This window comes from Urocitellus parryii, chromosome 8 (assembly GCF_045843805.1).
Source record: "Urocitellus parryii isolate mUroPar1 chromosome 8, mUroPar1.hap1, whole genome shotgun sequence".
NCBI lineage: Eukaryota > Metazoa > Chordata > Mammalia > Rodentia > Sciuridae > Urocitellus > Urocitellus parryii.
The window spans coordinates 118,220,287-118,243,658 of record NC_135538.1 but is presented as its reverse complement, the minus strand read 5'-3'; the positions used below and the strand labels follow the sequence as shown (position 1 = coordinate 118,243,658).

At 41.7% G+C, this 23,372-nt stretch overlaps 1 protein-coding gene and 1 pseudogene across 1 annotated transcript; both read left to right on the top strand.

Annotated features, from left to right (window-relative positions):
- The first annotated feature begins 1,264 nt into the window (after positions 1 to 1,264).
- Positions 1,265 to 15,190, top strand: LOC113175614 (butyrophilin subfamily 1 member A1-like). Its single transcript, XM_077801507.1, has 7 exons — positions 1,265 to 1,429; positions 1,605 to 1,621; positions 2,019 to 2,395; positions 7,232 to 7,513; positions 9,385 to 9,411; positions 14,175 to 14,201; positions 14,547 to 15,190. Exons 1-7 carry the CDS (start codon positions 1,265 to 1,267, stop codon positions 15,188 to 15,190), a joined length of 1,539 nt encoding a protein of 512 aa, XP_077657633.1.
- LOC113175618 (glycosaminoglycan xylosylkinase pseudogene) lies at positions 4,468 to 5,695 on the top strand (annotated as a pseudogene).
- Positions 15,191 to 23,372: the final 8,182 nt, after the last annotated feature.

Here is a 23,372-nt window from a genome sequence, read left to right as displayed (position 1 = left end):
AATAAAGTAGGAAGTCGATGTCCTTCCTGATAGGGGCCCTGAATCTGGGCCCTCCTTTCTGGGAGAGTCATGAGTGGTGAATAACCAAGAGATATAGGAATGGTTTTTACCACAGAGCTCCAGGTATGGGGACAAAAAAAAGGCCAAGTAGAGCTGCCCTGTAGTTGGGGTGGGAAAGAAAAGGACAGTTTCTTATCAGGTAATTCTATGGTTTCCTGTTCCACAGTCTTCCCAGAACAGCTGAAAGAAGCCATTTGTCAGTGTCAGGGTTGTGGGGGGCCCACCACCCTGTTAGTATGATGTGCCAATAGGAAATGCTTTGCTCCAGCAGGGGACTGCTGTCCAGCCCTGAGCCCTGCTCTCTATGCTGAGGTGCTGGAGCTCTGGGCTGGACCTGCCTCCTGCCTGCAGGTCTTGGCCCTCATCCCCATCTCTCTCCCCAGCTCTAAAGATATGGAAGGGCGCTGCAGTCACTCTTTGCTCTGCTGTCTCACTTCCCTGCTTCTCCTTGTCCAGCTGTCCATGGGTGAGTATCCCATCAGTCTCCTTTTGTGGTTTTAAAAAGCAAGATATAAAAGCATTTGAAAATACATTTTCCCTCATTTTTTAATTTTCTTGCCTTTTTGTGTGTGTGTGTGTGTGTGTGTGTTGTAAGCATTCATTCATTCATTTTATCCCTGAAATATTAATGAAATATTGATTGTTAGGTGCTATTCTATGAAAGAATCATACAGAAATGTTGTCATAAAGTTTACCTTCTAGCAGGAGACAGTGATAATAATTGCAAGTAGGCAGAGAGACCTAAGTGTGTTGGAGGAGATGACCGCAATGGGAAATGCAGCAGGGCAGGATGTGGGCAGTCAGGGACATGGCAGGCAGGTGTGGGCATGTAGCAGTGTTCAGTGAGGTGGTGTGGAGATGGCAATATAACCCTGGAGAAGGAGGAGTGAGCTGTTGGACCATTTGAAGGAGGGTTCCTGCAAGTGGAGGAGCCTGTGCAGAGCTGGCAGTGTGCTGAGGTGTGAGGAAGCAGAGAGGCCAGGTTTGCTGGACTAGAGCCCATGGGGAGAGAAGCAGCAGGTGAGTTCAGAGGGGTCTTGGGAAGTGGGGTCCACCTTGTCAGGCCTGGGGAGAAATGGGAGCCATGTGGAGGCTTTGAGCAGAGCAGCAACATGGATTAGCTCATGTGTTAAAAGGATCACTGAGGTCAGGAATCCTAGTCATCCTCCAATTGACATTTAATGGTGGCCAAGACCTGAATACAATGGTACCAGATTTGAGAGTAGGTCTTTGGAGGCCCATTGCAGGGTGTCCTGCAGAGGAGTCAGAAGCCCAAGAGCACCAAGGGGTGGAGAGTGAGGTGAACTTGCTTCTTGAACATGCAGTGATGGGGGTTTCTGTGAATGACGAGAGCAGGATTTTCACAGCAGTAAGTAGCATTTGACTCTGTGTTTTAAAGTGAATATGTATTTCTCTCCTTCAATGAAGGATAAAAATATAGACTGAAGTAAAACATTTAGAATTGGAAGAGGGGAATTTCCTGGGTGTGGCTGAATGACCAGAGTGTGACTTAGGCCACAGGTATGCCCTTTGTCTGTTTTTAGGTTTGTCCTGAGACAGGGTAAGTTAGATCTGGGGTTCCCAATGTGTGCTCCCCAGACCACCCTTGGAATTCCTTATACATGTACATTTGTTGGCTCACCCCAAATCTAGTGAATGAGACTCTCTGGAGTGGGGTTCAGTGATGTGTGCTCTATAAGGCATCCCATTGATTCAGGTGCATGAAAGCTTGAGAACCACTGAATTAGATATTTCTTCATGGAAGAGCCTGGGAGCAGGAGTGGAATACAATGAGGGAGTGTCCTTGACATCATTTCTGGCCACATAATTATGATCAGAAGACCTCTTCCAAATCCATCAGACTGGAGGGCTCATCTCATATGGCCCCTGCCCCAGCTTTCCTGGCCTTTCCACCTGATGGGGTGCATTCTCTGTTTTTTTGGTCTGTGTCTCTCTAGCTTCTTTCCCCCTATGTCTCTGTCCACAGAGCAGTTCCAGGTTGTGGGCCCTCGACACCCCATTGTGGCAGTGCTGGGTGAGGACGCCATATTGCCCTGCACCCTAGTCCCAGCCATGAATGCAGAGAACATGGAACTGGGATGGGTCCGCACCACATTCTCACAGCCAGTGTTAATCTACTGGAACCAACGGGAACAGACTGAGGAGCAGATGGCTGAGTACAGAGGGCGGACTTCACTAGTGAGGGACTTCCTTTCTGAAGGGCAGGCTTCCATGCGTATCCACAAAGTCCAGGTTTTTGACAATGGAAAGTATACCTGCTTCTTCAGACATGGAGGCTTCTCTGAAGAGGCTGATTTGGAACTGAAGGTGGCAGGTTAGTTACTTGACCTCTATTCTGGAGACCATGGGAGTACTGGGTTTGGTGGGAATATCAGGGGTCATCCAATTTAGCCTCACATTTTATAGGTGAAATACAGTAAACTTGGCTCATCTTTTATTTATTGATGCAATACAAACACTGTATATGGAGCATCTAAAACATATGGGAACTTGTTGTGGGAACCAGAGACATGTCAGTGTAAAAGAGATTCCAGCCATGAGGAGTTTACCTTCTAGAAACAAAGGAAGAATAATTATAATAAATTATTCAATACAAGATGTTATAAGGTGATAAGTACTTACAACAAAAGACCAAGTAGAATTAAAAAAGGGGCACAGTATGTGGGCTAGGAAGTTGCGACAAGCTGTAGTGTTATATATGGTCTCCAGCAGAGCCTTATTGACAGTCTGAGCAAGCCTCAGAGGAAGTAGGTATTTAGGGGGGCAGAGTTTAAAGCTGAGGGAGCACCTGGTATAAAACCTTTGAGTTGGAGTATGGTTAAATATTCTAGGTATAAAGAAGCCATCATGGTTGGTAGAAGGAGTGACAGGGAGGATGGTAAAAAGTGGTAATACTAGAACAACGAGATGGTCCTGTATTAACAACAATGACAGGTGTCAGGATGAGGTCATTAGGAGTGGACACCTGGGCTGGAGCCCTGGATGTTGATGGTCTGGAAGGTGAAAAGGCAGGGGGCATACAACATGGTGATTGTGGCTACTTGCATTTGACCAGATAGTTCTTGGGGTTGAGTGTCTGGTTCCTGATTGTCTCAGATGGTGGAGTTTGGGGAGAAGTGTTGGAGAGGAAGGCAGTAACCAGATCAGTAAAGGCTTTGTGTGCTGTGTTATGGAGTTTGGATGCAGAGTAGGGGGAATCCTAAACAGAGCCATGCTGAGAATGCTCATGTTGGCAGTTGTGAATGGATGGATGGGAGGTGAGCATGAAGGAGGCATGGAGTGCAGTTATGATGTGGAGAGAATGAGTGCCTGACCTGAGGCATGGCAGTGGGGTGGGAGAGGAGGGGTCAGACAGGTTTAGAAACTAGAGTCAACTGAGTAGATTTGTGGGCACAAAGTTTGGAAAGGGAGGAGAAGAGTTCAGAGACTTCCAGAGTTTTATTTGAACCACTTGTTATTTTGTGGCAGGCCTATTGATAATTATGTGTCAGTTCTACTGCTGTAATATGCTGTGTAACAAATAGCCACAATCTCAGGTGCATCTGGCAACAACAATGTATTTAATTCAGGCACTAAGGGAGTTCAACTAATTGGGGCTGAACTTGGCTATTCTCACCTGGGATTACTCACACATCTTTGGTCATGTTTCAGAAACATATTTAAAACAAGCATATCCCTTCCATGCTAAGAGAAATCACCAATTACACAACCAGAAAAAAAATTTCATCTTTCTGTTTAAAGCCAAGCATATATAATCTCCTGTAAACTTGTTTTCAAGATGAACAATGAGTAATCCTCAGCTAAGATGGCTCAAAGCCCTATTTGTTCCACATAACATCCTAAATTTGTCTGATAGTTTGGGAGACATCTGTGTCATCTAATAGGCTTTATCTAGAAGCAAAATAAACTCCTCCAGCTTTATGACAGGAAGCAGTTTTACAACTTGGAGCAAGATGCCCACATAAGTTAGGCTCTTACCTTTCCACAGAAAAATGGGGCGAAGGGTTGCTATCTTCCCTGATGTTTACATATCAAAGAAATGGTTTCCAGGAAGTTGGGGCCTCAGAGGCGGGAGTGTGGGGGTGTGTGGGTGTGGGACCGCTGGCCCAGGAATGGAGAGTTGGCCTGGGAATGGCCGGCTGTGGGTGGGTGGAAGCCACAGCTGGGGGACTGTGAGAGCATGGTGGGGCTGCCCCTCCCCAGAGGTGGCGGGGGCACTGCGCGGGCATCCATGGAGCAAGCCTAGGGCCCGACAGGAATTGTGGGGGCACTCCAGTGAAGAAATGGATGAGTGTGTGTAATCATGGAATCTCTTTGCTGACCATCACCACCTGCTCTCCTTAATAAGTGAGAGAGTAGGTTAGAGGAGGAAGAAAAGAGGTCACCATGAAGCTTAAGCATCGAGTTCTGCTGTTAGAAATACTCCCTGTCATCTTTATCTTCACCAAAGTTTTCCTGATTGACAACTTAGATACATCAGCTGCCAACCAGGAGGACCACAGGGCTTTTCACCGAATGATGACTGGCTTGTAGGTGGAGTTGGCACCCAAGCTGGACCACACCTTGCAGTCACCATGAGAGATTGCAGCCCCATGGTGGTACCCCTAGAAGTGTACCCTGAAGAGACACCAGAGCTGGGGGCAATCATGCATGCCATGGCCACCAAGAAAATTATTAAAGTCAATGTAGGTTATAAAGGGACACAGCTGAAAGCCTTACTGATACTTGAAGGAGGACAGAAAGTTGTCTTCAAACCTAAGCGGTATAGCCAAGATTATGTGGTAGAAGGGGAACCATATGCTGGTTATGATAGACACAATGCAGAGGTAGCAGACTTTCACTTGGACAGGATTCTGTGTTTCTGCAGAGCCCCCTTAGTGGTTGACAGATTTGTCAATCTAAGGACAGATATCAAGCCTGTTGTTATGGAGCAGCTGTTGAGCACCTTCCTAGCTGTAGGAAACAATACTTGTTTTTATGGGAAGTGCTATACTACCGAGAAACAGAGCCAGCTTGTGCAGATGGAGACACAATGGAGGGATCTGTCACGCTTTGGCTTCCAGATGTGTGACCTCTGCAGAAACACTGACTCTCATGGGGCAGGACTTACCAAGAAGGCAAATTGGCCAGGTGGGAGTATGATGAGAGCTACTGTGATGCTGTGAAGAAAACATCCCCATATGACTCAGGCCCATGCCTCTTGGACATCATTGACACCTCTGTGTTTGATTACCTGATTGGCAATGCTGACCGCCATCACTATGAGAGCTTTCAGCATCATGAAGGTGCTAGTATGTTCATCCTTCTTGATAATGCCAAAAGCTTTGGGAACCCCTCACTGGATGAGAGAAGCATCCTTGCACCTCTCTATCAGTGCTGCATCATTAGGGTTTCTACCTGGAACAGACTGAACTACCTAAAGAATGGAGTGCTAAAGTCTGCCTTAAAATCTGCCATGGCCCATGATCCCATCTCCCCTGTGCTCTCTGATCCTCACCTGAACACTATGGACCAGCGGCTCCTGAATGTCCTGGCCACCGTGAAGCAGTGCACTGACCAGTTTGGAATGGACATTGTGCTGGTAGAAGACAGGATGCCTCTGTCCCACTTGTAACTGTCAACTGAAAATAAGTGAAACATTTTTTACAAAGATAGAGAAACAGCACAATCAATTCCAAATGGTGTGAGATGGCTTTAGAAGTGGCCAGCAGCAAGTTCTGGTGGTGGAGGACAGGGTGGCCTTGGGTGTCTTTGTTTTTTTCTGTAGTGGAAGCTAAAGCAAAGACCACAAGTGTCAGAGCTTGGGATGTTCCTGAAAAAACACCTTCCAGCGTCTTCAGCAGTTGCCCATTTCTAGCAGTGGTCAGCAGCATTGGTCAGTCTGTGTTCCCATACTAAAGGACAAACAGGCGTGACATTTGGATAAGTGAATGCTGGGATTGCTTCAGAGTGTGTATTTTGAGGAGAACCTTGCAGTTCTTTCTCCACACCTGTGAATTTTGTGGAAATACTTTACGATCTCTTGTGTCTTTTTTACGAAGACTAGTCTAATTTGAAAGCTTACTGCCTCCTACAGAGTGGCAGCAAATAAAACTTTGTCAATTGAGCCAAAAAAAAAAAAAAAAAAAAAAAAAAAGAAGAAAAGGTTTCCAGGTCCTTGAGAAAGGCATCCCTGATCCACAAAGCTGGCAGAAAACCTAACCAGTTTTCAAAATCATATATAAACATTTCAAAAGAGGAGAAAGTGCTTATTTGTAATTGACATTTCCTAAAGCAAATGGTATAAGAAAAAGAAATAAAATCTTTTATTCAACAGGGAGAATTAAGCTTTTTACTTGTACTTTTTATTTGTTCTTAAGTCACCTAGAAAGTTCCCCAGGTGCACCTTGGTTGGGTGTGCTCAAGTTTCAGGTGGTCATGTGGCTGAACTAGGGCAGCTGTAGCAGGTTGACCAGGCAATGTTACATGAGTCCATCCTCCACTGGGCAGCCCAGGATTGCCCTCCTGAGGAAATGGAAGAGAGTAAAACCAAGGTGCAAGTGGTTTTCAAAACTCTGCACAAGTCACATTAGCTAATTTGTCATTGGCTAAATCAAATCCCATGTCTGGGCCCAGAGGCAGAAGGTAAAGGCAATAAAATGTGTGTGGAAGTGGGAGAATTTGCTATACAGAAGGGTGAGGAATTGAGGACATTTTAATAATCATTTTATCACAAGTGGTGCAAATTTATGAATTCAGTTGTGGAGTTTTGAGTTTGAAGTGCATGTGAGGAAACCTGGTAAAGATAACTTATGGGAACATGGGTGTAGGGGAAGAGAATTCAGGAGACAAGGTGGTCACTCAATATAATTTTGGAAGGATATACACAAAGAGGTAAATGTCCCAGGAGAGTGTGTGAGGTGAGAACTGAGATTCAAGGAGGGTGCCCTGGGACCCAATTCTTCCTGTTTCCTTTGGGTCTCACAGTTCAGGAGAAGAGCCCACTGCCCAGTGTGGGTCCCTGTACTCCTTCCTTTTATTCCCTTTTCCCATAGAACTCCCAGAATTGAACATGAAAACCTTCCCCCCTGAAGTTGTGTAATATCTTGGCAACTCTGGGGTCTCAGGGCCCAAGGTGGCCTCCTGGGGCTCCACAACTTCCTTCCCACAGGGCTGGGCTCTGACCCCCAAGTGCACATAGAAGGGCCAGAAGAGGATGGAGTGCGCGTGGTGTGCAAAGCCTCAGGATGGTTCCCAAAGCCCCAGGTGCAGTGGAGAGACCTCAGTGGAAAGAAGTTCCCAGCGCTTTTTGAAGCTCACACCCAAGACACTGAGGAGCTGTTTAGTGTGGAAGCCACTCTGGTGGTGAGAGACAGTTCTGTGGGGAGTGTGACCTGCTCTGTCCTTAACCCTGTCCTGGGCCAGGAGAAGGCCATGGCTATTTACATCCCAGGTCAGTGCTGCTTCCCACTCCCAGCAGAGCTGTGGGGAGGGGCTGGCCTCTCTGATTGTGCTGGCTCTCCTGGGTGTGCCCCTGACCTGCTGTCTGCCTGGCCACAGAGCCCTTCTTCCCTCAGGCTTCTCCCTGGAAGCCAGCATTTGCTGTGATCCTGACCATGCTGGGGCTCCTTCTCTTGGGGGCTTGCTATTTTCTCACCAAAGCACATTCCAGAAGGATGCAGGTGAGGCAGGAAAAGGAGCATCTGTGGCGGCTTAAGGAGGAGGAACAGCAGGCAAAGGAAGAGGTGCTGAAGGCCATTGGTAAGACTGCAGAGGGCAAGTGCGGTGGTGAGTGGGACAGCTGACAGGGGACACAGTCTGGAGTCCAGCTCTCTAGGGAGGTCCAGGGTTCTGGGCCCAGAGGAGGTGACTGAAGAGATCAGAGGAGAGTGAGTCTGGTGGGGTTGGGTGAGTTTGTAGTTAGAAATTCGAGTGAATAGAAACATTTTTCCTAGGGTTTTCCAGGCACACAGTATTTCCTTTTCTTGGGGATTGGTGTTCATACTTTTTTTTATTTTTTATTTTTAGATGAACTCGAGGGAGATCTCAGTAAGTTCTTCTTTCCCTTCTGAATTTTCTGTTTCCTTGGTATCAGATGTTCTACTTCCTAGCTCCCTTATTTCTTGTTTTTTTTTTTTTTTTCCAGATCAGAGGAAATCTGCTTATCTGTCTGGTAAGTGACTCTCCAGGTGTCCCTTGTTTCCTTATCTTACTTGTGTCCTGGTGTCCCCTCTACTTGTTTCTGTCTAGGTACAGACATGTGGGGCCCCATCCCTGAGAAGCTAGTGGAAGCCAGAACACTGGTCCCTGGACATTCCTTGATCTGGGCTGCTATTTTCTTCCTAGTGCATGGAAACCTGGGTGTGATGGTGACCCGTGGTGTGTCATGTATTCTGCCTCTTATTTCAACCTTGGCTTGTACATTATATTGGCTTTTTTTTTCCTTCAATGCATCTAGCTGTTGGACTGCACCTAGAAGATTAAAGGCAGATAGGATGATTTTATTAAATGATCTATATAAGTAAATGGTGTCATTAAGTTTAGGAGTGTGACCTTCTGTTTGTGTCCCTACAAATCATCATGGAGGGATTACATTTTCTCCAGCTCCTGAAGGTGCTAATCCAAGTGGGCTGCTCATTACAGGTAGAAATGTGGTGGAGTGAACCATGTACTTCCTAAAAAGTGGTTCTTTTTGTCTAGAAATATTTCACATGTGAAAAATTAGGCAGTTTTACCCCAGAACTCTTTCCTGTCTCTATATCTTTCTTCATTTTTGGTAATTTCCCAAGTGTCTTTTTTAATTTTAATTTTATTTTTTCATTTGTAGTGCTGAGGCATGAACCTGGAGCCCCGTGCATGCTAGATAAGCCCTCTACCATGGTGTATATGCCACCCCTTTTCAAATGTATCTTTCCTCAAAAAAGCCTGGATATAATAATACCCTTGACAATTGTGGAGTGAATTATATTTTATTCTCTCAAATATTTTCACACATCGCAAAATTTTTATCCTTAGTGGCAAAACTGAATAAAGACAGATACAATACAGATTTTTATGAGTTTTGAGGCAGACAGTTTCCTGACAGAGAGAAATCAGCGGGACAGTGGTAGAAGTTGGCCTGTAAAGCAGCCGTCTTTATCTGTGGTCCAGGGGATTTCCCACAACTCCCTGTGGACCCTGCATACTGCATGAGGCCATCTCTTTCTGGCTCTCTCCTCCTGTGGGTAGTCTCATGTTTTGAATGGAGGGGAGGCCACGGCAGGTACATTCATGCTGAGCAGGCTTGTTTTAGCTGTGGTCTCACTACCATGTGTTCCCTTTCAGCCTGGAGGAAGGCCCCCCTGTATGCAGGTAAGTGACTCTGATGTTTCCTTGGCCTTCCCTCCTCCAGGCTCCTCCTCTGCCTTCTGTATCAGTGGCCTCCACCCAGGATGGGATGAGGTTTCCTGCTCTCTCTTCTTTAATTTGTTTCCCACCCCTCCCAGTGAACACTTTAAATTCTCTTGTTTTTTTTTTTTAACTTTCATAATCATCACACATAATCTGTCTTCTACCCAAACTCACCAAAGCCAAGCACAACAGGAAAGCAAAATTCTCCTAAAAGGAGAGAAAAATGATTGTAACTTGCACTGGAAGACCACAGTGACTTCTTGTGTTTGGATCACAGAACTCAATTCATATTCCTATCTTTTAAACATTTTTCATTTTATTAAACATTTTTTTAGTTGTATATGGACAGAATACCTTTATTTTATTTTTATGTGGTGCTGAGGATCAAATCCAGTGCCTCATGTATGGTAGGTGAGCACTCTACTTCTGAGCCACAACCTCAGCCCTAAATTATTCTTCGTTTTTGGTAATTTCCCAAATGTATTTTTAAATTTTTTTTTAGTTCTTTATTTTGTGGTGCTGAGAAGTGAACCATTTCTAGACTTATTCTCCCCTGCAGGTTAGGGTTAGCTGTACCCCCTGAAAAATCACATTTAATGTGTATTTGTTGTTGGTGCAGTGACACTGGAGAGTTCAGTTGTGAGCAGAGCCTGGATGGAGCAGGGTTGGAACTGTGAATAGAAATTGCTGGTTTCCAAAAAATTTCAGAAATCATATTTGACAGTTTAGAAATTTCATCTTCCTAATGTGGGTTCTGTATTCCCTTTGTCCCAGATTCCTACTGTTTGGGTCCAGGTTTGGTTTTCTTGTTTTTTTTTTTTTTCTGGGCCTCTGGATATTATTCTTCTCTCAGCCACCTCCTACTCTGACTCATTGTCCTAGCTGGGTTTCTTCTAAGCACCTTGGTTTTTGAGATATGAGTTTCTGGTGTTCAGAATTTGGGTCCAGGATACTTAGGGGATCTGTGAACCATTTGAAATTATATACAAAGTCTGTGTTTGTGTTTCTGTTACAGGAATACAATGCAATTTGTGATGTTCACAACAATTTTCTTTGCTTTTAAGAAAATTTTCATTTGTATGTAGGTCTTTGATTTTTTTTAATGTGTGAAGATCATAGAAGGAGAAACCTGGATAGTTTAGTATTGTTTACCTGAGAAAGAGTATGGAACAAATCAGAGAAGACAGGATGAGGTGGTAGGAGAGAGGAGAAGGGAAGGAAAGTAAAGTGCCCAAGACTCACATAGACATTTTGGGTGTGCTGAAGCAGTGAGAGCTGGAAAATCACATCCAAGGTGATTTGAGTTGAGTGTGAAGAGGATTTGCAGGTTCTTTATGTGCATGAAATGTAACCAACACCTTGATACATCTTTGAGAGTTTTCTGTGAATACGTGTGTGTGTGTGTGTGTGTGTGTGTGTGTGTGTGTATTCCATTAAGACATTCCTAAGTAATCATCTCATTGAGTTTGCCTGTGATAATGAGACCACTTCTACCTTCCAGTAGCAGTTAGGACAGGCACATGCTAAGGCAGTTTCCAATGCAATGAAAGATTATCCAGAGGACTCTTTAACTCTGGGGGTGAGTTTAGGATCTGTGCCCTCTGAATTTATATAATATGCCCTTTTCCTGATCTGGTTGTTTCTTTTTCACATCAGGGATATAGATTGTGAGATACAGAGCAGGGTGAGCCATGGCGTCAAGGAGGCTTTGGATTCAGATATATGAGGAGCACTCTTTGAGAATCTTAATGATTTTCCTGGGGACATGTTTATTAAAAAAGAAGGATCACGTAGTCCTTTTTTTTAACCATCTCCCCATTCTCTGCTGAATTGATGTCTATAAGTTTTCATGTATAACTTGCATACTCTTTTATTTTGTAAGGATAAACACCATTACTATACTAGAATCAACACTGTCATATTGACAGGTGCATAGTGTGAGGTGGACAAATCTCTATTTCATCTTGCTCAGGAAATTGTAACAATGAGTTATAAATTAAAATTTTTCTGTGGGAATTATATGAAGGCTGCATTAAGGTGCATAGCATGGTACTTGACACACTGGGAAGTTTCAAAATGTTTTCTTCATTTGTTCCTTCTCCTTTTCTCCCCTGTCTGCTTCCTTCTCCACTCTTTTCTTCTTCTTTGATAATCTCCGTCAGTTATTATATATAAAATTATAATTGGTTTTCAACTAATGTCTTGGTAAATAATTAGCAAAGTTTATTTTTCTTCAAGGGTCATCTGGGTCTGCTCAGCCATTTTATATGATCTAGTTTTTATCAAGCAGCTCAACAAAGATGGAAATACCCATGTAGGTGATTGAATCTGTATTAGTGAAAATAGGGGGTGCAAATTTAAACACAAATCTTTAAGGAAGAAAAATGTTGTTTAGTTATTATGTTAATCATTCTAATCTTGTTCCTGAGGCTCTTCCCTATTGGAGGCAAAACCTTTCCAGTTGAAGACATTTTGGAGTGTATGATATATGTAGACTTTGCTTTGGTCAATGACCTTCCTATCCTCTTCCCAAAAGGGAGTATGGCAGTTTTATGAGACTTATGTGGCCTTGGGACAGTGGGGGAAGAGGGACCATGTGTTGTATCTTAGTTATTTCAGGTATTCTCCATCAGGAGGCTAGTCTGAACTGGTTCATAAAACTTTTGGGTTGGTGTCTCCTGAGACACCCCATTTCATTGCCTGGTACCCCTTCCTCTGACCCTGAGGTAAAGTTCAAGGTTTGTGTCACTTATTCCTGGTTGACATTGGACTTTTTCCTCTGATATTTTGACCTTTTCTGGTTCACAGACTCACTGGGCACCTGTCTTTTCACCATCTAGCAGAGCATGTGAGATTTTTCTGGTAGTCAGCTTTCTAAGTTCAGGAGACAGGGAGGTTCATGGTTTCTGCAAGCACATTTCTCTGCCAGTGCTTTGTTCCACATGGGGTGTGTCATCTATGTGGGCATATTAGTTTTCTTTTTTTTATTAGTTGCTCAAAACATTACAATGATCTTGACATATCATACATCATACATTTGATTCAAATTGGGTATGAATTCTTATTTTTCCCACATGTATAGATTGCAGGATCACAATTGTTATACAGCCAAGTTTATTCATACTGCCATACTAATGTCTGTTGTATTCTGCTGTCCTTCCTATCCCCTTCCTATCCCCCCTCCCCTCCCCTCCCATCATCTCTCTCTATCCCATCTACTGTAACTCATTTCTCTCTCTCTTTTTTCCCTTCCCTCTCACATCCTCTTATATGTAATTTTGTATAACAATTAGGGTCTCCTTCCATCTTCCCTGCAATTCCCCTTCTTTCTCCCATTCCCTCCCACCTCTCCTCCCTGTTTAATGGTCTTCTCATGCTCTTCCTCCCTGCTCTGTTTTGAGTCACCCCCTTATATCAAAGAAGAGATTCAGCATTTGTTTTTTAGGGATTGGCTAACTTTCTATTTGCTGCCAAATTTCTACAAAATTAGTAGCTTGGGGCTGGGGTTGTGGCTCCGTGGTAGAGTGCTTGCCTAACACATGTGAGGCCCTGGATTCGATTTTCAGCACCACATAAAAAAATAAAGGTATTAACAAGTACAACTAAGAAATAAATATAAAAAAATAGTAGCTTAAACCAACACAAATACATTATCTTACATGTTTGTAGGACAGAAGTCCAAGAAGGTGTGGACAAGGCTGTGTTCCTTTCTGGAGGCTGTTGTCTTGTGCGGTTTCTAGAGGCCATCTGTATTCCCTCACTTAGGGGCCTGTTCTTTCATCTTCAAAGCCAGCAACACAGCATGTTTTTGACCTTGTTTCTGTGATTCTATCTGCCTCTCTGAAACAGCCAAGAAAGATCTCTGTTCACAAGGATTCATGTGATTAGTTTGGACTCACACAAGAATCCAGAATAATCTTCACACATTCACACTTTATGGAGTTTAGGACTTTGGTTTCTATCATAGCTGGGAATTTTAAAACTCTTCAGGCAATTCTTATGGTAGGCAAATGACAAGGTCTAATTTTTTTGGGTTATCCCATATCTGTAAGGATGCTTTTCTCCTATTGGTCTATGAGAAGTGGAAGAAAAGTAACTAGTGTTGACCTCTCACTGGATATATTTGTTTCCTGTTTTGAACTTCTTTCTCTCCAATCTTAATACCCTTTCCATTGCCATCTAAATAAGATTTCTCTGAGTTCCCTGCCCTCATGATTTATAGACATCCTCCAAGTTCAGCTAAGCTAGATGTAATTCTCTACTCATGGCTTAGAGGTAACCTTACAAGTTCAGCATAGTCAGTTCTTTATAAGTAAATGGAGGTCTTTGAAATTTTGTTAACCTCAATTATATCTCAAGATAACCCAGTTTTCAGGATGGTTGTGTGTCTTTGTCTTGAGAAAGTATTGTTTGGTAGCTAAACCTGAACAGTGACATTTCAGATAGATACCTAGCATTTTGATCCCAGGGTGTTAAGCTTTTGGGCTTAGTCTTCATGGGAAGGCTGCAGCAGGATGTGTGAGTGATGTGTGTATATAGGTGTGTGTGTGTGTGTGTGTGTGTGTGTGTGTGTGTGTGTGTAAGAAACAAATACAGCAGCTGAATGTTTTCAAACAGATTTTCACTTCTTCCTCCCACATTGCTGTGTTTTAGAAGACTGGGTGCTGACCCTGATGTGTAGAGACTCTGCAAATTCCTGATATGAGATCTGTGTTCTTTCGTAGATTGGCGGAAGGAACGGTTCCAAGCCTGTGAGTGTCTGTGTGCTTCTAGATGTTCCTCCTGTTGCCCTCATGGCTTCTGGCTTCTCCTTAATCTCTCTGTGGTGATTCAGATGCTGGCCTCATCAATGGTGTTTCGGGGTCAGAAGTGATGGTCACAACACTGGTACTGGTACTGTCACAAGTCTGTCCCTCAAATCAGCCTCTGGATCCTTCTCCTGGTTGTTGATGTGGGCTTGAGTTATAAGACTCATATCTCAGGAGGCTTATCCCCTCCTCTGCTCAGGCAGCTCTGTGGCTGTGAGGTGGTGGGTGGCTGTGTGCTTTGTCTTGGGGCAGGTGAGGACCTTGCATGACTGATAACTCTCTCAACAGGGCCTGTCACTCTGGATCCAGACTCTGCTCACCACAGGCTTTCTGTCTCTCATGAAAAAATGCGTCTGTTCTGGAAGGACCCCGATGTGTACCATGTCAAAAAATGCAGTGTGTTGGGTCTTGAGGGCATCACATCAGGAAGATGGTACTGGGAAGTGGAGATAGAGAATGAATTACACAGCAAGTGGACTCTGGGTATCTGTAGGAAAGATGTGAGAAGAACAGACAACTACTTCGAATCATCACAAAGGGGATTTTGGGTCATGGGAAAAGGTAACAATAGTTATTTTGCCCAAACTGATCCTGAGACTTGGTTATATCCTAGACAGGATCTTTACAGGGTGGGGGTTTTCCTGGACTACAGTGAAGGGGATGTCTCCTTCTATAACATGATTGATGGGTCCCACATTTTCTCTTTCCCTCCTGCCCTCTTCTCTGGAACTCTCCTTCCATACTTCATGCTTATGTATGGAGATGTGTCCATGACCATCTGCTCCATGGAGAGTGGGTCTGAAGGGCTCCCTGTACCCCTTAACAATTTTCCACCTTTGGTGGAAACCCTGAGCAACCAAATGGAGGGGTTCAGCTCAGGTTGTGGTGTTGATGGAGCTCCCCCAGAGGCTGAATCTCTGTTACTTCCCTGACACTCCCAGGTTTTGTCCACATAGGGTCCCTTGCTGTCTGTGATCCCTCATTATGGCTCTTCTGGGGCTATAGACTTTCTGGTTCAAAAGCTTGTGATATGAGGCTTGGACTGTTCAGTGGGCTTGTCCTTCTGCTCTGTGTTAAAACTTCAGATGTGTGGTTATAAGAGTTTAGTTCATATCTTATATTCAGATAGCAGAAGATAAAATTTGCTATTTTGGAACTGGTTTAGAGAATGTGCAATTTAAATGAGGAGTCTTACTTTTTGTTATTAAAAAGTATTTCAAGCAGCTGTGGCAGCACATACCTATAGTCCCATCTATTGGGGAGGCTAAGGCATGTGGATCAATTTATCCCATAAGTTTGACACAGGCTTGGCCAACATAATGGTACTCTGTTTCCAAAAACAAAACAAAAAATTTAACAAAGGAGGGATTACATTACTGCACCTCCATGTGTGTAGAGGAACCTTGAGGTTGAAAGTAGTCCCCAGTTCTATTTTTGCAGATTTGTATTATCAGATGACAGTTCATTATCCAAAAATTTCCAGTGAAATGGATAGGTGTGTTATTCATTTGTTTTTGTCTCTATGACAAAATACTGAGAAAATCAATCTAAAGGAGGAGGGATTTATTTTCCTCGCAGTTTCAGGCCATAGTCACCTGGCTGCATTGTTTCTGAGGTAGAATGTCAGGGAGCAGGTGGTGAAGTGAGTGGCTCACCTTATGGCAGACAGAAGGCAAGAGAGGGTGAGAGAGAGAAAGTGAGGGGGAGAGAGGGGAGGGAAGGAGAAGGAGAGGAGAAAGAGAGAGAGAGAGAGAGAGAGAGAGAGAGAGAGAGAGAGAGAGAGAGAGAGAATGAATTAGATAGATAAGGGGCCAAGACATAGTCTTCAAGGACACAGTCACAATTACCTACTTCCTTCTTCTTTCCTAGTCTCCACCTATTGAAGTTTCTACCACCTCCCAAAGGGCCATCAGCTGGGGACAAACTTTTAACACATGAGCCTTTGGGGGGTATTTCAGTTCCAAACTACAATGAATGATGGAGTTTTAAGAGAAGAGTCCAACATTTTATGTTATCTGCTTCCCATTCTGGGATGAATGGAACATGCCTATTTTTCCCTAATTCAGTAAATTTCTGGTACCACTGAGAGTGTTGTGATATGTTAATTCAGGATAAGACAATTGGTCCCCTCCTTAAAAAGCTATTAGTACATATTCTTTGTATAAAATATTGGTTCTTGGTGTAATCCCCTACCTTCCTCTCCACACATAGGGGAAACCTTAAGGGCCCCTCCTAGCTCTCCCGTGAGCGCGATAGCCAGACCAAGGGAATCAGACATGGCACCGGACCTGCGGTGTGGAACTCCCGGCTACCGCTCCCACCAGTACTGACAACTGAGGTCTCTTGTACCAGCTACCGGAGGCGTGGCTACTGGAGGGCAAGCAAAATTCGCTGAGGGTTCTCAGCCGCAAGCTCTACAAACTTAGGGTCTGAGGGAATGGCAAACAGGGAAAGTGTGCCCAGTCGTTCAGGAAAACAGGGCTCCCGGGAGCAGCAGACCTGGCGTGCAGCCAGTATTGTGGTGAGCATCACTGTGAGAGGGGCCAGGCTAGAGGAAAAGTGGGGAAGTGACTAGACACAAGAGGAGGCCCTAGGCACTCAGGATTGGAGACTCGCCCAGTCTGGGAGGAGGAGCTGCTGCACAGTGATTGGTTCCCGCGTATTGACAGGAGAAGCTTGGCCTGGTGGACACAGCTCCACCTACTGGAAGAGAAGTTAATCAAACTCTAAGACTGCATTTATTAGTTTTCTTTTTTTTTGGATTTGGGTTTTTTTTTCATTTTCATTTTTCTGTCTTGTTGTTTTTTAAATTTTTTGTTTAATTTTTTTAAAATTTTTTTCTTATAATTTTTATTTTTTTAATTATTATTTTTTATTTTTTTTTCTTTTTTTATTTCCTATTTTTTTCTTCTTTTGTCTTTTCATTTCTTTTCAATTTTCTTATTCCCCCTTCCTTGAATTCTACCTGCTTACTCTCATTCTCTTTAGTGACTTCTTCCCTTCCCTTCTAACACCTTTCCTCCCAAGAGTCAATTAAATTTATAGGAGTAAACAGTAACTCAGCAGTGAAACAGAACAAGAAGTAACATGAGCAGCATGAAAAAGCAAGGAAGAAAAGGAGTACAAACAATGCAGGACAGCCTAAATATTCAGGAGGACCAAGAGTCATCAGAAAAATGATCATATAAAGAACTCAAGGAACACCTTAGACAGATGGAATGGAACCTTAAAGAGGATATGAGACAGCAAATTCAAACAGTGAAAGAACACATTGAAAATGAATTACATAAATAGATAAAAGAAGAAGTTAAGCATCTTTATCAGGAGATAGAGATTATAAAAAAAAATCAAACAATAATTCTAGAAATGAAGGAAACTATAAACCAAATTAAAAACTCAAATGAGAGTATCACTAACAGAGTGGAGCAAGTAGAAGCCAGAATGTCAGATAATGAAGACAAAATATATCATCTTGAAAAGAGTCTAGGCAACTCAGAAAGGCAGGTAAAAAAATCACGAGAAAAACATCCAAGAGATATGGGATAACATAAAAAAACCAAACTTACGAGTCATCGGGATAGAGGAAGGTATAGAGATTCAAACCAAGGGAATGAGTAACCTGCTGAATGAAATAATTACAGAAAACTTTCCAGAAATAAAAAAGGAAACGGATATACAAATTGTAGATGCATACAGGACACCGAGCATACAAAATCACAGTAGACCAATGACAAGACACATTGTTATGAAGATATCCAATATACAGAACAAAGAGAAAATATTAAAAGCTACAAGAGAAAAGAAGCAGATTACATTCAGGGGTAAACCAATAAGGTTAACAATGGATTTTTCATCATAGACACTGAAAGCAAGAAGATCCTGGAACAATGTATTTCAAACACTGAAAGACAGTGGATGCCAACCAAGAATTCTGTATCCAGCAAAATTAAGCTTCAGGTATGACAACGAAATAAAAATCTTTCATGATAAACAAAAGTTAAAAGAATTTGCAGCCAGAAAACCAGCATTGCAAAGCATCTTGAGCAAAACACTACACTAGGAAGAAATGAAAAACAATAACCAAAACCATCAGTGGGAAGTGCCTCGGTAAAGTCAGAGGGCAGGGGGAAAGATAATCATGGAGAAACAAACTAAATTTTAAAAAAAGGATAAATAATCAAACATGGCTGGAAGTACAAACCATAAATCAATAATAACTCTAAGTGTTAATGGCTTACACTCTCCAATAAAGAGACATAGGCTGGTATCATGGATTAAGAAAACAAATTCAAAAATATGCTGCCTCCAGGAGACACATCTGATTGGAAAAGATATACACAGGCTGAAGGTGAAAGGATGGGAAAAAATATACCATGCACACGGTCCTCATAAGCAAGCAGGGGTGGCCTTCCTCATATCGAATAAAATCGACTTCAGACCAAGTTAATCAAAAGGGATAAGGAAGGACATTATATACTGTTAAAAGGAACCATTCACCAACAAGACATAACAATTATCAATATTTATGCACCAAATAATGGTGCTGCGACATTCATAAAACAAATTCTCCTCAATTTCAAGAATCAAATAGACCACAACACAATAATTATGGGTGACTTCAACACACCTCTCTCAACATTGGACAGATCCTCCAAACAAAAGTTGAATAAAGAAACTATAGAACTCAATACCACAATCAATAACCTAGACTTAACTGACATATATAGAATTTATCAACCATCATCAAGTAGATATACTTTTTTCTCAGCAGCACATGGATCCTTCTCAAAAATAGACCATATATTATGCCATAGGGAAACCCTCAGTAAATATAAAGGGGTGGAGATAATACCATGCATTTTATCTGATCATAATGGAATGAAACTGGAAATCAATGTAAAAGAAGGAAGGAAAAATCCTAATCAGATGGAAAATGAACAATATGTTACTGAATGATCAATAGGTTACAGAAGACATAAAGGAGGAAATAAAAAAATTCTTATAGATAAATGAAAATACAGACACAACATATGGGAATCTATGGGACACAATGAAAGCAGTTTTAAGAGGGAAATTCATCGCCTGGAGGTCATTCCTCAAAAAAAGAAAATAACAACAAATAAATGAGCTCACACTTCATCTCAAAGCCCTAGAAAAGGAAGAGCAAAACAACAGCAAATGTAGCAGAAGGCAAGAAATAATTAAAATCAGAGCGGAAATCAATGAAATTGAAACAAAAGAAACTATTGAAAAAATTAACAAAACTAAAAGTTGGTTCTTCGAAAAAATAAATAAGATTGACAGACCTTTAGCCATGCTAATGAAGAGAAGAAGAGGGAGAACTCAAATTACTAACATGCAGGATGAAAAAGGCAATATCACTACAGATGCTACAGAAATACAGAAGACAATTAGAAATTATTTTGAAAACCTATATTCCAATAAAATAGAAGATAGTGAAGATATCAATAAATTTCTTAAGTCATATGATTTGCCCAGACTGAGTCAGGAGGATACACACAATTTGAACAGACCAATATCAATGGATGAAATTGAAGATTCCATCAAAAGACTACCAACCAAGAAAAGCCCAGGACGGGATGGGTATACAGTGGAGTTTTACAAAACCTTTAAAGAAGAATTAATACCAATACTTTTCAAATTATTTCAGGAAATAGAAAAAGAGGGAGCTCTTCCAAATTCATTCTATGAGGCCAACATCACCCTGATCCCAAAACCAGACAAAGACACCTCAAAGAAAGAAAACTACAGACCAATATCTCTAATGAACCTAGATGCAAAAATCCTCAATAAAATTCTATCAAATCGAATACAAAAACACATTAAAAAAATTGTGCACCATGATCAAGTAGGATTCATCTGTGGGATGCAAGGATGGTTCAATATATGGAAATCAATAAATGTTATTCACCACATCAATAGACTTAAAGATATGAACCATATGATCATCTCGATAGATGCAGAAAAAGCATTTGACAAAGTACAGCATCCCTTTATGTTCAAAACATCAGAAAAACTAGGGATAACAGCAACTTACCTTGACATTGTAAAAGCTATCTATGCTAAGCCTCAGGCTAGCATCATTCTGAATGGAGAAAAATTGAAGGCATTCCCTCTAAAATCTGGAACAAGACAGGGATGCCCTCTATCACCACTTCTATTCAATATAGTTCTCAAAACACTGGCCAGAGCAATTAGACAGACGAAAGAAATTAAAGGCATAAAAATAGGAAAAGAAGAACTTAAATTATCACTATATGTGGACGACATGATTCTATACCTGGAAGACCCAAAAGGTTCTACAAGAAACTACTAGAACTAATAAATGATTTCAGCAAAGTGGCAAGATATAAAATCAACACACACAAATCAAAGGCATTTCTGTATATCAGCGACAAATCTTCTGAAACAGAAATGAGGAAAAACACTCCATTCACAATATCCTCAAAAAACATAAAATACTTGGGAATCAACCTAACAAAAGAGGTGAAAGATTTATACATTGAAAACTACAGAACCCTAAAGAGAGAAGTAGAAGAAGATCTTAGAAGATGGAAAAATATACCCTGTTCATGGATAGGCAGAACTAAGATTATCAAAATGGCGATATTACCAAAAGTTCTCTATAGGTTTAATGCAATGCCAATCAAAATCCCAAAGGCATTTCTTGTAGAAATAGATAAAGCAATCATGAAATTCATATGGAAAAATAAAAGACCCAGAATAGCAAAAGCAATTCTAAGCAGGAAGTGTGAATCAGGCTGTATAGCGATACCAGATTTCAAACTATATTACAGAGCAATAGTGACAAAAACAGCATGGTACTGGTACCAAAACAGGAGGGTGGACAAACAGTATAGAATAGAGGACACAGAGACTAATCCACAAAGTTACAACTGTCTTACATTTGATAAAGGGGCTAACAGCATGCAATGGAGGAAGGATAGCATCTTCAACAAATGGTGCTGGGAAAACTGGAAATCCATATGCAACAAAATGAAACTGAAGCCCTTTCTCTCGCCATGCACAAAAGTTAACTCAAAATGGATCAAGGAGCTTGATATCAAATCAGAGACTCTGCGTCTGATAGAGGAAAAAGTTGGCTCCGATCTACATATTGTGGGGTCAGGCTCCAAATTCCTTAATAGGACATCCATAGCACAAGAGTTAATAACAAGAATAAACAAATGGGACTTACTCAAACTAAAAAGTTTTTTCTCAGCAAGAGAAACAATAAGAGAGGTAAATAGGGAGCCTACATCCTGGGAACAAATTTTTACTCCTCACACTTCAGATAGAGCCCTAATATCCAGAGTATACAAAGAACTCAAAAAATTAAACAATAAGATAACAAATAACCCAATCAACAAATGGGCCAAGGACCTGAACAGACACTTCTCAGAGGAGGACATACAATCAATCAACAAGTACATGAAAAAATGCTCCCCATCTCTAGCAGTCAGAAAAATGCAAATCAAAACCACCCTAAGATACCATCTCACTCCAGTAAGATTGGCAGCCACTATGAAGTTAAACAACAACAAGTGCTGGCGAGGATGTGGATAAAGGGTACACTTGTACATTGCTGGTGTACTGGAAATTGGTGCGGCCAATTTGGAAGGTAGTATGGAGATTCCTGGGAACGTTGGGAATGGAACCACCATTTGACCCCGCTATTGCCCTTCTCGGACTATTCCCTGAAGACCTTAAAACAGCGTACTACAGGGATACTGCCACATCGATGTTCATAGCAGCACAATTCACAATAGCTAGACTGTGGAACCAACCCTGATGCCCCTCAATAGATGAATGGATAAAAAAATGTGGCATTTATAGACAATGGAATACTATGCAGCACTAAGAAATGACAAAATCATGGAATTTGCAGGGAAATGGATGGCATTGGAGCAGATTATGCTAAGTGAAGCTAGCCAATCCCTAAAAAACAAATGCCAAATGTCTTCTTTTCTATAATGAGAGCAACTAAGAACAGAGCAGGGAGGAAGAGCAGGAGGAAAAGATTAACATTAAACAGAGTCATGAGGTGGGAGGGAAAGGGAGAGAAAAGGGAAATTGCATGGAAATGGAAGGAGACCCTCATTGTTATACAAAATTACATATAAGAAGTTGTGAGGGGAATGGGAAAAAATAAGGAGTGAAATGAATTACAGTAGCTGGGGTAGAGAGAGAAGAAGGGAGGGCAGGGGAGAGGGGGGATAGTAGAGGATAGGAAAGGTCGCAGAATACAACAGTTACTATTATGGCATTATGTAAAAATGTGGATGTGTAACCGATGTGATTCTGCAATCATTGTAATGTTTTGAATAACTAATAAAAAAAGAAATAAAGCAGAATATGAGAAAAAATAAAATATTGGTTCTTATTGTGACAATTTTATGCATACATATACTATTCCTTGATCATATCCCCCTTCCTGTTACCCTCTTTGACTTTTCCTTACATTCCCAATTTGTGTATATACTACAACTGAAGAAAGACAAGAATTATTGGAGTAAACATAAGTGAAAAAGAGAATTTACATATGCAAGGTGAATTCCAGCAAACTTTGACCACGAGCATGGTTCCAGTTAATATATTTCTTCTTAGTATTTCCATGTCTGATGTTAGGGGTGTACGGAAAAACATAGCAAACAAGAAGAGACAGGACTATTGAAGACTTAGTTCTGCAAGAATAAGGTGTGTTCACTCTACCAGGTGAAGAATTGTGACCAGTTGTTCTGACTTGGGGAGAGACAACACAGTTTGGGAATTGAAAGATAGAAAGTACATATAACCACAGTCCTTCTAGAAACAAGGATTGTCATAGCTTTGTATATTTTCTCTTTGCTTGTGGTATATATGTGTGTATTTGTATATGTTGACCATTTGCTTCCTCTCTCTTCTTATATTGATGATTTATATAAAATTGTTATATTTTAGGTAACAGTTTGGTCAATAAGACTGCCTGAATTTGAAGAGTGGATAATATAACAGTATAGTGTACAGTGACTGGGAGTGCTTCTTTCCTTATGTGGGGGAACAGATGAGAACTTCTTCATTTGTCAGGTGGCTTTGTCATGATAGATTTGTTGT

Excerpts from the sequence above, each read along its gene's own strand:
- LOC113175614 (XM_077801507.1), top strand. The coding sequence starts at position 1,265 with ATGGTACCAGATTTGAGAGTAGGTCTTTGGAGGCCCATTGCAGGGTGT. Across the intron at positions 7,514-9,384 it reads CATGGCTATTTACATCCCAG|CCTGGAGGAAGGCCCCCCTG; the intron begins GTCAGTGCTGCT and ends GTTCCCTTTCAG. Across the intron at positions 9,412-14,174 it reads GAAGGCCCCCCTGTATGCAG|ATTGGCGGAAGGAACGGTTC; the intron begins GTAAGTGACTCT and ends GTTCTTTCGTAG.